Here is a 17,382-nt window from a genome sequence, read left to right on the forward strand (position 1 = left end):
CTAACAATTAAAATGCACAACAAAACCTTGTTGATTTACATAACAACAAAGATTTTACCTGTACAGAGCCCGAAAGATGAATATGTCATACAACATAATCTGTCAATGAAAGCCCTCACTGTACTGTCTGCTCAAGTCGGGGCAGATTAAGCTCCATTATGTAATACTCGTGTGTTCCTGTCACCAAATGCATTTAAGAAAAAAATCTTAAATATTTCTGAATCCCATTCTTTTTAGATGTCTGCGAATATATTCATTCTACTCACCTGCATATCTAAAGAACATAATTTATCAAACACAAAAAGTAAGTTATTCATCAAATACATTACTTTGACAGTATGGGAATTCGAACGCAGCTACTGTGTTTTAAGTGAAAGCAAAATGAACGCTTGGTTCTAAAGTTCTAAACAGAGTATGTTGAAGTAAAATAGTTCCTCACACAATCTGGATAAATTCCATTTTAAACACTTCAGGAATTACACTGAAATATAACTTAGATCTGAAATGTATTCACACATAGTGAGGGAGCTATTTCCAGCAATTCATGGCAAAAATGAGTCAGTTCAGCCTGACTTTGTCAAATCAGTCAAACACTACTGAGACATGGGGAGCAACACCCATAGAAATACTCCAGCTTTATTACAACATTAAAATCTAATGCTGTTTTAAAGGAGTAGTTCATCCAAAAATGTATGTCATTCCAAACCTGAATGCAAACAATCTCCTTTTGTGTTCCACGTTAGAAAGAAGGTCATTTGGGTGTGGAATGAAATGCGGGTGAGTAAATGATGACAGAATATTAAACTGGGTCAACTATTCCTTTAAAATAAAAACGGAAAAGGACAGAGAGGCTGGTCAAGGGAAGGGAGGAAATGATTCCTCTCTTTTTTCTCAGAATCTCAGTGTTAAATAAAGGCCATGACAGGCACTACATTCCAGAGCCCTGGGTATGTTTAGCTACAAGATCAGCTGCAGCCAGACCACAACAAGACGGCATGCCTCTGACACACTGTTAAAAATATAACACATACACAAACTTGATGCAGTGATGTTTATGAAGGTATTCAGACATTAAGGAATACTAAAAACACTGGGCAAGACTTGTGTGATTTTTAAGCAACAATAGCTCTTCCCAAGTTGTCAGTGTGGAAGAAAAGTGTACACTTTTGTGTCTTTGGTTTACTACTATAGTAATAATTATTATTATTATGATTAAAGATGTTTATGCCAAGTTAACAGCTGATAATTGTTACTGACCCTCTTTTTACAGTTATAGAGGAACTTCTAGCGAACATACTCTGATTGAACAGTCCATAGGAACAGGTGCTAATAAGGTATCTATGTTCCCCTGTGGCACGACCGGAAGCGTGTTAAGTCAGCAGTGTGGAAGACACCGGGTTTGTATCCCATGTTAAAACCAGGAAGTAATTGTGTATGCATAATCAGTGATGTGTGTGATTCGAAGGTTGCATTTTTCCCTCTAACATTACATTTTTACTCCACTGATGGTTAGGTTTAGGTTTGGGGTTTGGGTTGCGGAGTACAGTTTATAAAATATGCATTCCTCTTCACTGTATTACAGCCTGTACAGCTGAAAACAACTCAGCTAAATTTTGCCTCATACATTCCCTTCCAAAGGGAATTTGTTACCTTCTCACTCAAAGTGCTGGCGCTTGTTAAAGAGTGGCGTGCTGTCATAGCAACCATGTTATGTTCCGTTTCCGTTTGTCCTACGAAGGCCGTCTCATTTAAACGAGACTTGTTTAAAGGAGGACGCTCGGTATACCGCAGCCTTCAAAGGACGCGTCCTACCTAGCATGCAGCCTTCCAAACGAGACACAGCCTTGACTATGTGCCATAGCTCTTGCATAGTGGTTTTTATAATAAGAGTAGGCCTACATAGGCTGTGTCTCGTCGGACAATTGTAAACAGAATGTAACATGGTTGCTATGACAGCACGCCACTCTTTAACAAGTGCGAGCACTTTGAGTGAGATGGTAACAAATTCCCTTTGGAAGGGAATGTATGAGGTAAAATTTAGGAGAGTTATAATGATGTAAAGAGAAAAGAAAATAGATTTTACAGGTGTACTTTTAGTCTAATACTTTATTTTAATTATATATTAATATAATTATACATATTATATACTCTGCTCCCATCTACTGAGGTACTTCAATTTGGGAATTAACATGACTTGCGTTTGAACATCATATTTACGGGCAAATTGGCGTCATTTTATACAGTTTTAGACATTTCCGCTGAAACAAAGAATTGTGGGTTGTGAGTGCCCATTAAGGATACACCTCATGCATCCTCCGAATTCCCGTGAAAGAAGGTCGCATTCGAAGGCTCCATTCGGAGTGTCCTACTCCCTTTTCTGAAACGAGACAGCCTCGATGACGTATGCGGCCGACAAATGCGACCTCCGGAGGAGGTCATACGTCATCGAGGCTCGTTTTGCAGCCTTCCAAACAAGACAGCCATAGTAACAAGTAAAACCATGGATGGCTCCTCATTACCATGCTTTAAATCAATTTAAATACGGTTTCAATAGGCCTAAAGCTAACGAGGCCTATTGTTCTTAACACATTTAGAAAATATAAATACAGCTTACCTTGTTGTAATAAAAGTTAAGCAGTTTCCCTCATCCGATTATTTAGTATAACTATTCAACATTCCTGCTAAAATGCTTATTAAAGTTAGTTTTACCATAGTATATATGGTCTTTTTTAAAGTTTTTTTTTTATTATTATCTATTTTTATCTCTGACCAACTAAAAACAATATTATAATATCATGTTTTCAATTTAAATAACATTTCACAGCAACTCATAAACTCAGTAATGTCGTAAATTCTGTCGGACGAGAAAGTTCTTTCATCGGCCAGGAAGACGGAATTCAGGCTATGCCGCGAATGTAACGGACAAATAAACGACATATTCAATTATGTTACTCCGTATATGAATAAAGTGTCTCTTTCACAGTTCAAATCACCGCAATGACCCTCCAGAAGTAGGCATTTGCACTAGGCTACTGTAGTCCCACAAGCTGCCAAAATCTTCCGAAATGTTTCTCTGAGCTCACTACATTTTTTGTAGTTTATTTGACGGCGCGCTCAAAGATTAATAATAATAAAAGGAGGTCACGCGGAATGTTTGTAGCGAATATTGCCTACAACTGTGATATAGCTATAAATATCAAACAAATAACGAATAACAAATATAGCCTACCTGTAAGGTATATTTACAGTATACATTATCAGACCTGTATTAGTGGGTTGTTTTCATGTTAATTCGCTCCATCCAGTTATTTTTGTCCTTCTGCATTTTATTACTTCTAATTTAATTTATGACGCTCACTGAATGCTTTCAGATGCTGGTGTGACTGGTGCGCTCTGCTCGAAATGCGCAAACACAAGGCCTAAACAACGCGCCCAAAGTGAATCACAATGGCATATTTGACATAACGGTAGCACGCCCTGTAGGCTATTTGACTGCTTTTACACGCGTAGAAGAAGCTTATTACATGCAATACATCATCATAACGAAGTCCAAGACGAAACATAAATAGCCTAAATCATATCAAATCTGCACCAAAACATGGAGCCTTCACAGCCAGCCCTTGATCGCTAGTTTCCACACACTAATTTTATTATTTTTGACCATAATTCCCGTAATACATTAAGGTAGATCAATCCAAACAGTTTTAAGACCGTAAAAACAACCGTACTGATCGTGAATGTTTTCGATTATAAGATTTTTTTTGTAAAGAGGATGTAAAGAGCTTACAGGTTTTCATTAAAGGGTCATGATTTAAAACGTGTGTATCTTATATCGGATTAAATCTTATAAAAGATACACTTATTAATGAACACCAGCACTGTTAAATCTGAATCAGCAGTGATCTCTACTGACGCCCCGTTACCCACCAACGATCCGTCGTGTTTACCACATTTTTCCTGTAATTATGAAATAAAGAGCATGTTTATACTCACGTTGAAGACCAATGGCATCTCCTCGGTTCCCACTGAGATCACGATGTCAGATCAGTGTGAACAGTCGCCACGTTTGTGTTGATTTCTCTGGGCAGTAGATTGAGCGCAACAGCGGCGCTACGTCAGGATAAAGAGCACCCCCGCGCATCTCTGGGCGATGCAGGCTCGCGTCAGATTTGCAGCGTCTCTTGTTTTGTCCAGGGTAACTTTCAATGCTGACGTTTACATGTAAGTGTTGGAACACAAATCGCATCTCTTGCTGGGTCAAGATGACTACTTTTGGACGTCTTGAACGCGTGAGGAGAGGGCGTGGTGTTGGGATGTGTAATGGTCCCCTACAGGCAGTTCTTTGTTCATTTACCGGCGAGTCAAACAGTGGCCTACTCTATAATCATTGTTAAAGAGTTGCATTTGTCATTCTTCAGTGCACCGAATGCTTGCCTTTACTATCAGGAACCGTGATTTAAATAGTTACCATGTATCAATTAATGGTTTAAGTAAGGGTCCCTCTGTTTAGGGGGCCCACTTGGGTTTGCATAACAAGCAGGATAATCAAGGAATTAATACAGTGGCTCCAAAATGTATAATGCATGAATTAATCATTGCATTAGATACCAAAATATCAAACCAGTTGAACTTTTCCCCCTTATTTGCAATCACTTTAACCGACTGGTACCAAGATTATTTTAATGGATGTATAAAGTTAGTTCCCCTAAAGTTCACACTGGCATGAATGCTATATGGATATTTTGCACTAAGTCTGACAACCAGAAAGTGTACAAATACAGTACTGTGCAAAAGTTTTAGGCACTTAAGCTGTTTCACAAAAACATTTGTCTAAAGATGGTTATTTATATCTTCAGCTTTAGTGTGTCAATAGGAAAAATACATTTTAGACTCCCAAACATTACTTTTGCTAATAGAAAAAGATTAGAATAGAAGAACAGGGATCTCTGCAAGAGATGGCATTGCCCCCACAGAACATCCTGTCAGTCTGAGATTACATAAAGAGACAGAAGTAATTGAGACAGCCTAAATTGATAGAAGACCGGTGGTGAATTTTCCAAGAAGCTTGGTACATCCTATCTGCAAACAACCAAGAAAAACTGTGTCCATGTGTTCCTAGGAGAATTGGGGCTGTTTTAAAGGCAAAGGTGGCCACACCAAATATTGATTTAGCTTTTTTATGTTTACTGGACTTTGTATGATGTTAATTGATAACTGAAAACTATTTATGGCATTATTTTGAAGACATCCTCACTATGCAACATTTTTCACAAGTGCCTAAAACGTTTGCACAGTACTGTAAATTTTGTCTTAATTTTGAAAAGTATATCGATTTATTTGTGTGCTTATACATCTTTCTTTAAAATAAATGTCACTTGCTTTGTTATTTTGACTGTCTGTCTATCTGGAAAAAAATTAAGAGACCACTGCAAAATCATCAGTTTCTCTGGATTGACTATTTACAGGTATGTGTTTAAGTAAAATTAAAATTTTTGTTTTATTCTATAAACTACTGACAACATTTCTCCCAAACGGCAAATAAAAATATAGTTATTTAGAGCATTTATTTGCAGTGATGGTCAAAATAATAAAAAAGATGCAGTGTTTTCAGACCTCGGATAATGCAAAGAACAAGTTCATATTCATTTTTAAACAAGACAATACTAATGTCTTAACTTAAGAGTTCAGAAATCAATATTTGGTGGAATAACACTGATTTTCAATCATAGCTTTCATGCGTCTTAGACTGGTGGAGAGCAAGCCTTCACATTGCTGTTGGGTGACTTTATGCCACTCCTGGCGCAAAAATTCATGCAGCTCGGCTTTGTTTGATGGCTTGTGACCATACATCTTCCTCTTGAAAAACATTCCAGAGGTTTTCAATGGAGTTCAGATCTGGAGATTGGACTGGCCATTACAGGGTCTTGATCCTGTTGTCCTGCATCCACACCTTGATTGACCTGGCTGTGTGGCATGGAGCACTGTCCTGCTGGAAAAACCAATCCTCAGAGTTGGGGAACATTGTCGGAGCAGAAGGAAGCAAGTTTTCTTCCAGGATAACCTTGTACGTGGCTTGATTCATGCTTCCTTCACAAAGACGAATCTGCCCGATTCCAGCCTTGAAGCACCCCCAGATCATCATCGATCCTCCACCAAATTTCACAGTGGGTACAAGACATTGTGGCTTGTAGGCCTCTCCAGGTCTCCATCTAACCATTAGATGACCAGGTGTTGTGCAAAGCTGAAAACTGGACTCATCAGAGAAGACAACCTTACTCCAGTCCTCTACGGTCCAATCCTTATGGTCTTTTGCAAACCTCAGCTTGGATCTTCTTTGCTTCTCATTGATGAAGGGCTTTTTTTTCTAGTTTTGCAGAACTTCAGCCCTGCCCCTAGGAGCTTGCTTCGAACCGTTCTCACCATGCACTTCATCCCAGCTCCCGTTTGCCATTCTTTTTGTAGGTCACTTGATGTCATCCTACGGTTGTTGAGTGACATTCGAATGAGTTGACAGTCATCCCGGTCAGTGAAGAATCGTTTTCGCCCTCTGCCGGTCTGTAGCTTTGTTGTTCCCAATGTCTGCTGCTTGGCCTTGTTCTTATGAACCGCCATCTTTGAAATTTTAAGGATGGAAGTAACCTGATGCTAGCTGTATTCCTCTGCCAGAAAAGCCAGAATTAAACCCTTTTTTTCCTCACTGAAAATGTTTCTTTTCAACTCTTTTGGAATGGTCAATAGTTATTTTTTGATTCTAATTACTTTTAAAGTACTACTAGCACTGTTTTTGCCATCCAGCTGGTCCTACTGCAAGAGGATAGTGATGATCGCAGCAGTGGTTTTTATACTTTTCTCGTTAAATAAGATTTGGTTCAGGTGATCACCTAATCAGTACCTCATTAAGGTGAGGTGTGATGAGGTGTGCTTGTGTTGGAATTCAACAGACACTGGAATGGAATGGCTGCCATACATGTAGGCATGCTGATTTAAGAAAAATTTGGAGTGGTCTCTTTCATTTTTTCCAGAGCTCGTTCTCTCTCTCTCTCTCTCTCTCTCTCTCTCTCTCTCTCTCTCTCTCTCTCTCTCTCTCTCTCTCTATCAAAACAAACATTAAAATCAAAATATTTAACAGCTGTGTGCTCAGGACTTGGTCATGCTTATACTTCTAAACAGAAAATACGTTTTTTATTTATTCAAAATGGATTTTATACAAAATGTATACAAAATTTGCTTATACAGAATGATTTGTGTTGTAAAATTACAGTATGGATTATGATGTATTATTATGTATGCTGAAAAGCTGTATTCAGAAAGTTTTTTTATTGTACTTAAAACGGATAGCAAAAATGTGATATCCCCAAACCTTACAAACTGTAATTAAAAAAGAGAATTTCTAACATTTTCTCAGTCATATCCAAGGCACTTTATAGGTATTAAAGTCTCTATATTCAAGTTGCTTTATTAATATATTTCCAGCTCGCCCTTAAAGGGGACATACCATGAAAAAATAAATAAAATAAAATAGGTTGATATAATATGTAAACATACTCTAACTTTTGGAACTCTAGACAGCAGACATCTTACTTCAGAGCATCCTAACCTTGTGCTCAAGCGTGCTCAAACCGCAAATCTCATGTCTTTGTTCACACATATCAAGTAACATTTCTGGCAATGTTACAATTTCTTATGCAGGCAAATTTCAAGAGCGGATTTGCCAGTATTTCAACAATGGGTACTAAAAATTGACTATTATTTTAAAGGTAAGATAAAGGGGGTGAGATGGCCACAAAAAGCAAAGTTATGGCTGTTTTTGCTGCAAGAAACCTTAATTAACATTGTAGGTTGGCCACAGAGGGGGAAAAATTATAAATAAATATATATGACCCCTTTAAGTAATTAAATTACTAAAATGTAGGGTGTGTTGTAGAATGAACCCAGCATTCAGAGGGTGTTAGTGAACATGCTGTAGTACCTGGAAGAGGAAGCGAACAAGAAATGGTGATTAGATGGTTTTGAACTGAACAGACTATATCACGCCTTTCACTGTTTCGACTTCCTCTATGACATCACTGTGCTCTGCTTTGACAATTTCTGTCCTCTTATAGTTTATGTCTGTTGCTCCCATGTTAGTGAAGACAGTAGAGAAGTATGAAGAATACTTCTGCCAGTTCGTCCTTGCTGTAAACCACATGTGCATTTTCAGTGTGTTTCTGGGACAGATCGACAGAAGTGTCTGTGCACAGTCCCTAACAATACTTCGTACATTTAGAAATCAAGTCTATTGTTCTTAGTGTGCATGTAAATACATTTAAATACATATCAACATTACATAACACCCCTGATGAAAGGACCAGCATAGCTGATAACCAAAAGTATGTTTTTGGTCTCAACTACCTTAACCAGCAAGACTTCCTTGGCCAACCAGCTAAGTTTTGCTGTTAAACAGGATGGCTGTGTTCCGCCAGATTATCTATCACCAAACCAGCACAAAACCAGCCTGGAAATTCATGCAGGTCTCAGCTTGTCATTTCTGCAGGGGCAGTAGCAGTAAAATTGTCCCCAAGAGTTCAAACCCTGTAAACGACTTTTAAAGTTCTGGTTCTAGTTCTGCTTCAAAAGCTCCCCGAATTCCATCCTCAAAAGGAAGGGTCTTTAACAGCACGGAACATCTGCAGTGACGTGGGTTCTACTTTCTGTTTGTGGTTCTGTTCTTGCCCGACTGGACTGTACCCTGCAGACCGACCCATTGGCTTGAACCCAGGAGATCGCCCAGTTGGAGTGAAGCCCGTGGAGCGGGCAGGTGCAGGTCGCCGAAGGAACCTGCGAGACGTCACGAGGTCACCATAGCCTTGGGCGTGAGAGAAGGCGTAACCAGAGCGACGCGTGCTCCTGCGGCTGAGCTTAGCGTGCCGTGGACGTGGAGCAGGCTCCTTCATCTGACGAACTTTATACCTCACCTGGATTCAACAACCAAGAGGGCAAGATACATACAAGATACATTTGTTAATTTTTCCATCCATCCATCTGTCCATCCATCCATTTCTCCACCCATTATTCCATCCATCCATCCATTCATCCATCCATCAGTGTTGGGTTCGAGTCCACCTTAGTCGAGTCTGAGTCAAGTCCGAGTCGAGTCCGAGTCTAAAAGGGGCCAAGTCGGACTCAAGAGTCCATAACAGGCCAAGTCCGAGTCGAGTCCAAATGAATCTGTTCAAGAATCTAAATTAAAATTGCAACTGTACACTCAACATCAATATTTTAAGCTTGTTTTTTAAACAAAAAAAAAACAATTTGTCAATATAAATGCAAAAAACAAATGATTAGTATCCTGCTGAACAAATTTCAAATTGGTTTCAGAATGAAAGCATATGCTTTAGGTGTATGAAGAAAAAACTGTCCTTCAACACAATTCTTATTGCGTTCTGATGACATTTAAATTATTTGTTGCTTTTCCCCTCCACTCAAACATACACCAAAGAAAGTGAAAGCTGTGTTAGTCATTAAAACTTATTATTATTATTTATTAAGTTATTATTATTTCGAATTTTAATTTAGTTTTTATTTCTACTTCATTTTCAATTTGTCCATTCAATTTTATCTAAAATTATGGGTGAAATACATTTAATGTAATTAATTAAATATGTTTAATGTGTACATTTATTAAATGGTAATATTAAAACATTTAATAATGCCCATAAAATTAAATACAACAACATAAAATAAAAACAAAAAAGATCAGATACCATTAAAAAAAATATGTATATACTACAGTACTACACTTCACACTTTTCAGTCCTCCTGCTGTGTCCAGGTGTAGCCTACTTCCCACAAATATGTAATGGACTGAGTTGTATAATTTCCATCATGGTCTATTTCATCCGTCATATTAGTTTAAATGTCCATGATACGTAGTAAATGTGATTTGTTTCTCGATATAGTCAACATTTTCAGTTAGAAATGACTTATGTAAATGACTGCATAGTAAGTGTGAGTCTGATAAAACATGTTCTATTTACTAATTTGCAGAGTTGGGGACCGTACTTTTTAAAGTGTACTTATGTTATTGATATTTCTGGATGAGAGTGGCAGAGCACGTCTGGCGAATGGTGATCTCTTTCCCGCACACACATACAGCACGGGCACGCGGGCAAGAGAGTTAAAAAAAGTGCGCACTGCTGCTCTCAGTCACAATAATCAAACATAAGCACATATACGTTATGAAAAATGATGCACAGTATCAAATACACAGAGTGTATGATAGTACTAACTGTAGAGAGCACATTAATATGAAGACAAAGCCAAATCCCGGACATTTAGAGGCAATTTTGAAATTTTCAAGTCTGAAAAAGAGGACATGTCTGGGGAAAAGAGGACGTATGGTCACCCTATGTTATGTTCTTTTTTTGTTTGTTTTTCATTGCATCACAAATGCCATGGACTCGGCCGGACTCTGAAAAAATCCCAAGTCCGAAAGGCTCGAGTCCGAGTCAAGTCTGAGTAAAAATGCATCTGAGTCCGTGACAAGTCCATTAAAATTGGACTCGTGACTCAGACTGAAGTCTGAATCTGAACTCGAGTACACCAGCTCTACCATCCATCCATCCATCCATCTCTCCATCCCTTTATTTCTCCATCCATTCCTCCATCATCCCTAATTAAATCTACTCATACATTCTACATTAAAAAATTTTAACTTCATTGAAAGAATATCCAGAATATGCAGATGTTTGTATATGTTTATTCTGTGTTGCAAATGCTAAATCTGAAAACTGGATTATTACAGTATAATGTTATTAACAAATAGCTCCTTGCGTAAAATATAAATGGTAAGGGCTTGTAATTTAGTAAGTAAATGGAATAGCCTATATTGAAGAAAAATGATGTGAATGTTAAGAAACTCTATACCTTGTCGTTGATGGTAGGAGAGGTCTGACTGTGGAGGAACCGCTGAGCAACCACAGGCAGCACACACAGTACAGTTGTCAAGGTAACAGTCAGCCATACGTTAGACTGGTTGAGGCAATTCCGGGCAGTGCCTGGAAAACACCAAACATAAATAAATAAATAAATAAATAAATGTGCTATGGTTGGAGTGGAATACAAGTATACTGCTTACTGCAGAGTATACACTGCATGCTGCCTACTACTTCTCGAAAAATAGTATGTACAGTAAAACAACATGCAATATGCAATGATAAACATTTCAAACTGTAGTATATAACGTTGTTGTAACATGACCTCATTACATGGGATGTTTTCATTCAGCGAGTGGCGTCCTGTTACCTAAAGTGTCAAACTTAGGCAGTTTGATAAAATAATGATTAAATTCACATGTAAAAAATAAATAATGGGTTAAACTTCACATGTGTTGGAGCTGATAATGTTGTTGATATCAGTTCATTTGTCACACTGGAAATTAATGGGATAGTTCACCCAAAAATGAAAATTCTCTCATTATTTACTCACATTTATGCCATCCCAGGTGTGTATGAATTTCTTTTTTCTGCAAAACACAAACGAAGATTTTTAAAAGAATATTTCAGCTCTGTAGGTCCTCACAATGCAACTGAATGGTGAACAGAAATTTGAAAGCTCAAAAGGGACATAAAGGCAGTATAGAAGTAATCCATAGGACTCCAGTCGTTAAATCCATGTCTTCAGAAGTGATATGATAGGTGTGGGACAGAAACAGATCAATATTTAAGCACTTTTTTTTTAACTGAAAATCTGCACTTTCACTTCAACATTCTGATGTGGAAGTGACTTTCACTTTTAGCCACCGTACTGGTTTGGGCTGGTCAAAGGTATAGATTGATAATAAAAAAGGACTTAAATATTGATCTGTTTCTCACACACACCTATCATATCGTATCGATTTCGAGTCGTATGGATTACTTTTATGCTGCCCTTTTGTGATATTTGGACCTTCATAGTTCTGGTCACCATTCACTTGCACTGTGAGGACATACAGAGCTGAGATATTCTTCTAAAAATCTTAATTTGTGTTCTGCAGAAGAAGGAAAGTCATACACATCTTGGATAACATGAGGGTGAGTTTTATCACATATACAGTATACGATCCCATTAAAGGTCAAGTTGAGTGTATTGCATTTTGGGATACAGTATTCCTTGCAGCATACTCCTTTGAATACTGCACTTTTTGGCAAATGTAATAAGGTCACCTGTGTATTCCATGCATAAGAAAACGTAAGTATTGCGCACAGTATAAATATTGCATACTGCAAAAATAGTATAATTGTTAAAGTAGTATGCTATTCCGAACACAGTTACAGCGAGTCTTCTTTAGTTACGCCATAGCAGATGATGTAATTCCTCCTTACCTATGAATGCAAAAGAAGGTGGATGTAACCGGAACAGTCCATCGGTATACATGGTGAAGGTCAAAATGAAAAACATTCCCAAACTTCCCCAAACAAAGAGATGGTTAACAACAGTCCAATACGAGAGGTCCAGTCCCAGCTGAGAGAGAAGATGGACCAGAAATAAGGTGAAATTAGGCTCTCCAATCAAAATAAACCAATATACACACCTGCAATGCTCTGGTAACAGGGTAAACTCACCTGTACACACACAGTGACAGTGAGGCAGGTTTGAGTTATCAGTGCAAATGACTGATAATCTGCACCATCTCTCCCGTTGTCTCTCGCCGTATCGTATGTGGCAGCGTAAGGTATGAAGAAGAGCACTAGAGAGCTGTAACAGCTGTGAAGTGCGCACATCATGAAAGCACCTTTACTGAAGTACATCCTCAACTGCCCCGGCACATACAGCTGAGGGAACTCAAGACTCCAGCCGGCATTCACATCCTAAGGGGAAAACACATACTGATGTAACCTCTTCTTTTCTGACTGCCCTTACAAAAAGTACTGTGGTAGTACCATTGTACTCCCAGACACTTCAAAGAATAACATGGTCATGTCCAAAAACATGGTAATACTATTGTACTCTCATAGACTATATTATAGAACAATCATATAAGTTTGCACACATTAAATGACACATAAACATGCACACATATTCTACCTGGTCAAACAGGCTCATTCCCAAAACAGGCAGTGCTGTGTATACCAAGTTATACAGAGTGATGAAGCCCTCATCATATACTGTCTAGAAGCAGATTAGGAATGAAAATTACAGTATGTAAGAATTTTGAACCATCTTTAAAAAAACTGATTAGTAGAGATACTTCAAAACAACAGGACAGCACACAAGCTATGCTAGTTGACCCCAAAAAGCCAGTCAATTAAAAATGAACAGGATTAACAGGAAATGATTGTTTCTTGTTAGAAGTAAACATGTTTCTTGAGCCTATAAATTGCATTTACATGTACTGTATATTATTAATTTGGCACACGCTTTTATCCAAAGTGACTTACAAATGAATTGCAAGGCGAGAAGAATTGTTAAAAGAGGATGGCTCACCTGAGCGGAAAAACCGCAGAAAAAAGCATACCAGAAGTGCACAAAGGTAAAGGTGAAGTTCTTATAGAAGAAGTAACGCAGGAACTTGCACATGCGCAGGTACGACCAGCGTCCGTGCACCAGCAGGAGGCGTTGCAGGAAACGGAACTGTGCAAATGAGAAATCACTGGACAGCACTGCCTGCATCCCCTCCTGACCACTGATGCCGACACCTATATGAGCTGCTGAAGGGAAAAAGAGAGAAGGCAATGAGCATTTGAATAAAGAAAAAAAAAATGCACTGTATAATAATTGCATCATTTTATTAATGTTAACATTTAATGGAATAGTTCACCCACAACTGAAGATTCTGTCATTAGTTTGAATATGCACAAGCACAAACAAGATTTGCCATGACGGAAAGGACAAATTTTAGCAAGCTTAAAAATGTGTTTGTTTTAAATACAACGTTACCATATGGCTTCAGACGTCTTGGAATATAGCACACAAGTTGTATGAACTGCTTTTTTGGTGCTATTTTGCCTTTTTTTACTTGGCAGCTCCTGCTCACTGTGTGCTTTTGTTGTATGGAAAATGAGCAGTGTGAACATTCTGCAAAACACTTTGTGTTCCACAAAATAAAGTCACATGGGTTTTGAACAAGGTCGGAATTTAACGGTTGCACAGGGCAAAAATGCCCCCGAAATTCATAATATGGGTTTTCACCCATAATTAGAAAACTGACCCATTGATCCATAATTTTAAAATTAAATATAAATTACATCAAATATAGTTACAAGTACATATATCACAAATGTTCATTTGAATTTTTGCTGAACATCATTTATAGCATGCCGTCCATCCTGCAGATGATGTCAAGTCGCACGATCGACTCCGCATCAGTTAACTGTCGTGCTCCCGCTGTAAATTCCGTGACCTTTCGCCCCTCTCATTCAAAATAAACTGTCCTTGAGAGTAACACTGTTGCTCCCTGAGCTATACTTCCCTGCTTATCGACCCATCTCACTTATGCTGCTGTCTGTCTGAAAAGCCTCCTCAACTGCTACAGGCCACAAGTGTGGGAGACATGGATGTTATTTATTTAGTAAGTGTATGAGAAATCACTAAATAAAATGTAACCAAATGCTAAAATGTACCTCATAATATTAATAATAGTATCTTGAAATGTTAAATAACCCCATGTTAAATAAAACTTTAGTAATTATACACTAATACAGATACAGAACATTAACCACTTTTAGTGTGTTGATACGCACACCCTTTTTGAGCACAAACCATGAAAATGACATACCTAAACTTAAATGGTTGTATTTACTGGACCATTTGGAGTATGGACACAGTTATAGTATCTTTTGAAAGAAGACACATGGGGCTTTATTTCTCAAGTTTCAGAATTAATATATGTTTTTATTTGTTTTAAAAAAAATTTTGTTGGAGAAGTTTATAGTAATGAAAATATTTTGTGCTGAAGATGAATTTATTTTTAAAAAAAAAACAATAATTAAAGTGCCAAAACAACCCAGAAATACAATGTTCTCAAAGCCAAAAGTCAAAAGAAGTTATTTTTCAAATTTGAGGATGATCTAACAAAAATGAGGTTCCTGCAAGCTTTTTTCTCTGACTAGGGACAAAACCTAAAACGGCCACTTGGAGTTTCCAAAAGGCCACTTGGTAACAAAATGATCCGAGGGCTAGAGAAAGCTATTATAGTTATTTTTACATGTACCACATCTACTAAACCATTCTTTTTTCAATTTTAAAATATGACACAATTTCATGTAGTTAAAAAGTTTTTGTTTTTTATTTAAAAACTTTGAATAGATGCCATGAAACAGTGCACTCACGTTTTAGCGCTATTATATGAAAAAATCATTATAGTGGTATTATAAGAAAAAAAGAACTATTTACAAAATAGTTGTATTCTTCATTCGTGCCATCTGACAATGAAGCATGAAGGTTATGCCCACAAAGTGGTAAAAAAAAGGACTGGTACCACTTTGTGGTCTTGTGCTGGACTGTGTAATAGCGGATGAGGGCATCAGACACATCCACTCCCCCCATGTACCTGGGTTGAAATAAATTTGACATTAGATACAGAACCATAGCATTGATGGCCACTCATACAGGCAGCAATCAGTGTCCAAAAAACAATCTTTTGTCTCCATACATACAGAACCATTACATTGATGGTCGCTCATACATATATATATATATATATAAAATAGTATACATTTTACCATATAACATACAGTATTAGCACTTATAATATATATAATATAAGAATACTACTATTTATAATACTAATATATATATATATATATATATATATATATATATATATATATATATATATATAGGAGACAAAATATTAATCTATAAGTAGTATACAATATAGTATACAGTTTATCATATAACATACAGTATTATCACATAGTTTTGTATTTTTCACTGTTGTAAACAAGCAAAAATGAAATGTGTTGAAACTCACCGAGTTAGAAGTGACTCTTCTTCGTCTGCTGAATCATTGCTCAGTTCACTTTCTGAGGCATTCTCCTCCTCACTGCTTCAATAGACCTCCTCTAGAAAGTCCTCAGGAGAAACATTTTTATTTGGGTGACGAGGATCCATCCAGAATGACAAAGACAAAAGCACGTTTGGATGCAGAAGGAACGTTTGTGTTGAAACACAGGTGTGTCACAGAAATGCGTCACAGGGCAGCTTGCTGGTGAATGATGGAATCCCCATTGCACATCATTGGAACTGTCTTCTCATTGGCTGAACGTTTTGTACGTCAACAATTTACTACAAGACAAATAGCTGGCAGTGTAAGTAAGGCTCCGCCTTTCAAGACAACACAAAATCTGACTGCACTGTTTTTAAAAATAGACTTTGGAGATGGGCTGATTTTGTTTATGAGACTCTAATATACTGTATATAAGATCATATACAGTTTTATAACATAAATGCTCCTCAGATTGCAAAGTTTGTTGAAGAACGATGACAAAGGGTAATTCTTTCAGGTGAGATCTCATGTAAACAATGGAGAATATATCAATATTTCTCAGATTTATCACTTTTATGGACAAAAAGTGCTATTGGATGTTTTTCACTGAACGCTTGTCATGGACAATTTACCCAAGTGTGGCGAACTGGATTTATCTGGCGATCGCGTTTTCATAATAAAGGTATGAAGTGTTGTTTTGATTTTGCATGTTTTCATTTGTAAAAATAAATTTTCTGGCAAAAATAACTAAATTACTGTTTCTGGAGCATTGCTATCATGAAACAGAGATTGGATATCGACATTGAACACTTATACCTTTGAAAAGATGTATAATTTGTTAACATTTAATTACATTTATAGACAGTAAATTATATAGTAAATGTAAGCAGAGTGACGTCAAGCCCGAGTGCGGGTATCGTGCGTACCATCATGTCTCTGGGTGAAATTATTATTTTGACTTTGTTTTATTCAACTGGCATGAGGGAGTTAATAACAGTTTTGTTTAATAAGCTCCTCATTACAAATCTGGAGTGTCATTGCATTATATTTGATTTGAATGATAACTTAATAGTCAAAATATTTTGAAATAGGTCAATGAGGAAAAAAAAGTGAACCCAGAATGTGTTTCAGTCACAATGCACGTTATGCAGTGTAGAGATCAGGCAATTATGTACTTACTGAAACAACTCATTACTCAAATTAAATTAATTGATTAAATTGAAGTATTTGATGAAAAAGGATGACGTCATGAGTCATTTTTATTAGGTTAGAAAACATTGCCCTTACAAAGGACAAAAATGCCCCTGGAAATCAATTCCAGGGGGCCAATATCGCCCCTAAATGGAAAAGTTAATTTCTGATCCTGGTTTAGAACGACATAAGGGTTATTAAATGATGACAGAATTTTCATTTTGGGGTGAACTATTCATTTAATG

The 17,382-nt window shown here is 37.3% G+C and overlaps 2 protein-coding genes across 19 annotated transcripts in view; both read right to left on the minus strand.

The window, feature by feature from the left end:
• Positions 1 to 4,288, minus strand: part of rusc2 (RUN and SH3 domain containing 2) — a 31,934-nt gene extending 27,646 nt beyond the window's left edge. For all 5 annotated transcript variants that reach the window (XM_051696234.1, XM_051696236.1, XM_051696232.1 and 2 more), the window contains exon 1: positions 3,994 to 4,288. The gene's annotated coding sequence lies outside the window, so the exon portion shown is untranslated. The remainder of the gene's footprint in view (positions 1 to 3,993) is intronic.
• A 2,879-nt stretch (positions 4,289 to 7,167) lies between these two features.
• Positions 7,168 to 17,382, minus strand: part of LOC127439297 (probable phospholipid-transporting ATPase IM) — a 47,804-nt gene continuing 37,589 nt past the window's right edge. For 11 of the 14 annotated variants that reach the window (XM_051695568.1, XM_051695603.1, XM_051695604.1 and 8 more), the window contains 6 exons: positions 13,444 to 13,667; positions 13,045 to 13,128; positions 12,582 to 12,827; positions 12,342 to 12,480; positions 10,906 to 11,036; positions 7,168 to 8,954 (listed from right to left, as the gene is read on the minus strand). In XM_051695568.1, the coding sequence (XP_051551528.1) occupies positions 8,634 to 8,954; positions 10,906 to 11,036; positions 12,342 to 12,480; positions 12,582 to 12,827; positions 13,045 to 13,128; positions 13,444 to 13,667 (1,145 nt within the window). In that variant the 3' untranslated portion in view covers positions 7,168 to 8,633. The remainder of the gene's footprint in view (positions 8,955 to 10,905; positions 11,037 to 12,341; positions 12,481 to 12,581; positions 12,828 to 13,044; positions 13,129 to 13,443; positions 13,668 to 17,382) is intronic. The other 3 variants (XM_051695617.1, XM_051695615.1, XM_051695610.1) reach the window with 2 other exon arrangements.

This window comes from Myxocyprinus asiaticus, chromosome 4 (assembly GCF_019703515.2).
Source record: "Myxocyprinus asiaticus isolate MX2 ecotype Aquarium Trade chromosome 4, UBuf_Myxa_2, whole genome shotgun sequence".
NCBI lineage: Eukaryota > Metazoa > Chordata > Actinopteri > Cypriniformes > Catostomidae > Myxocyprinus > Myxocyprinus asiaticus.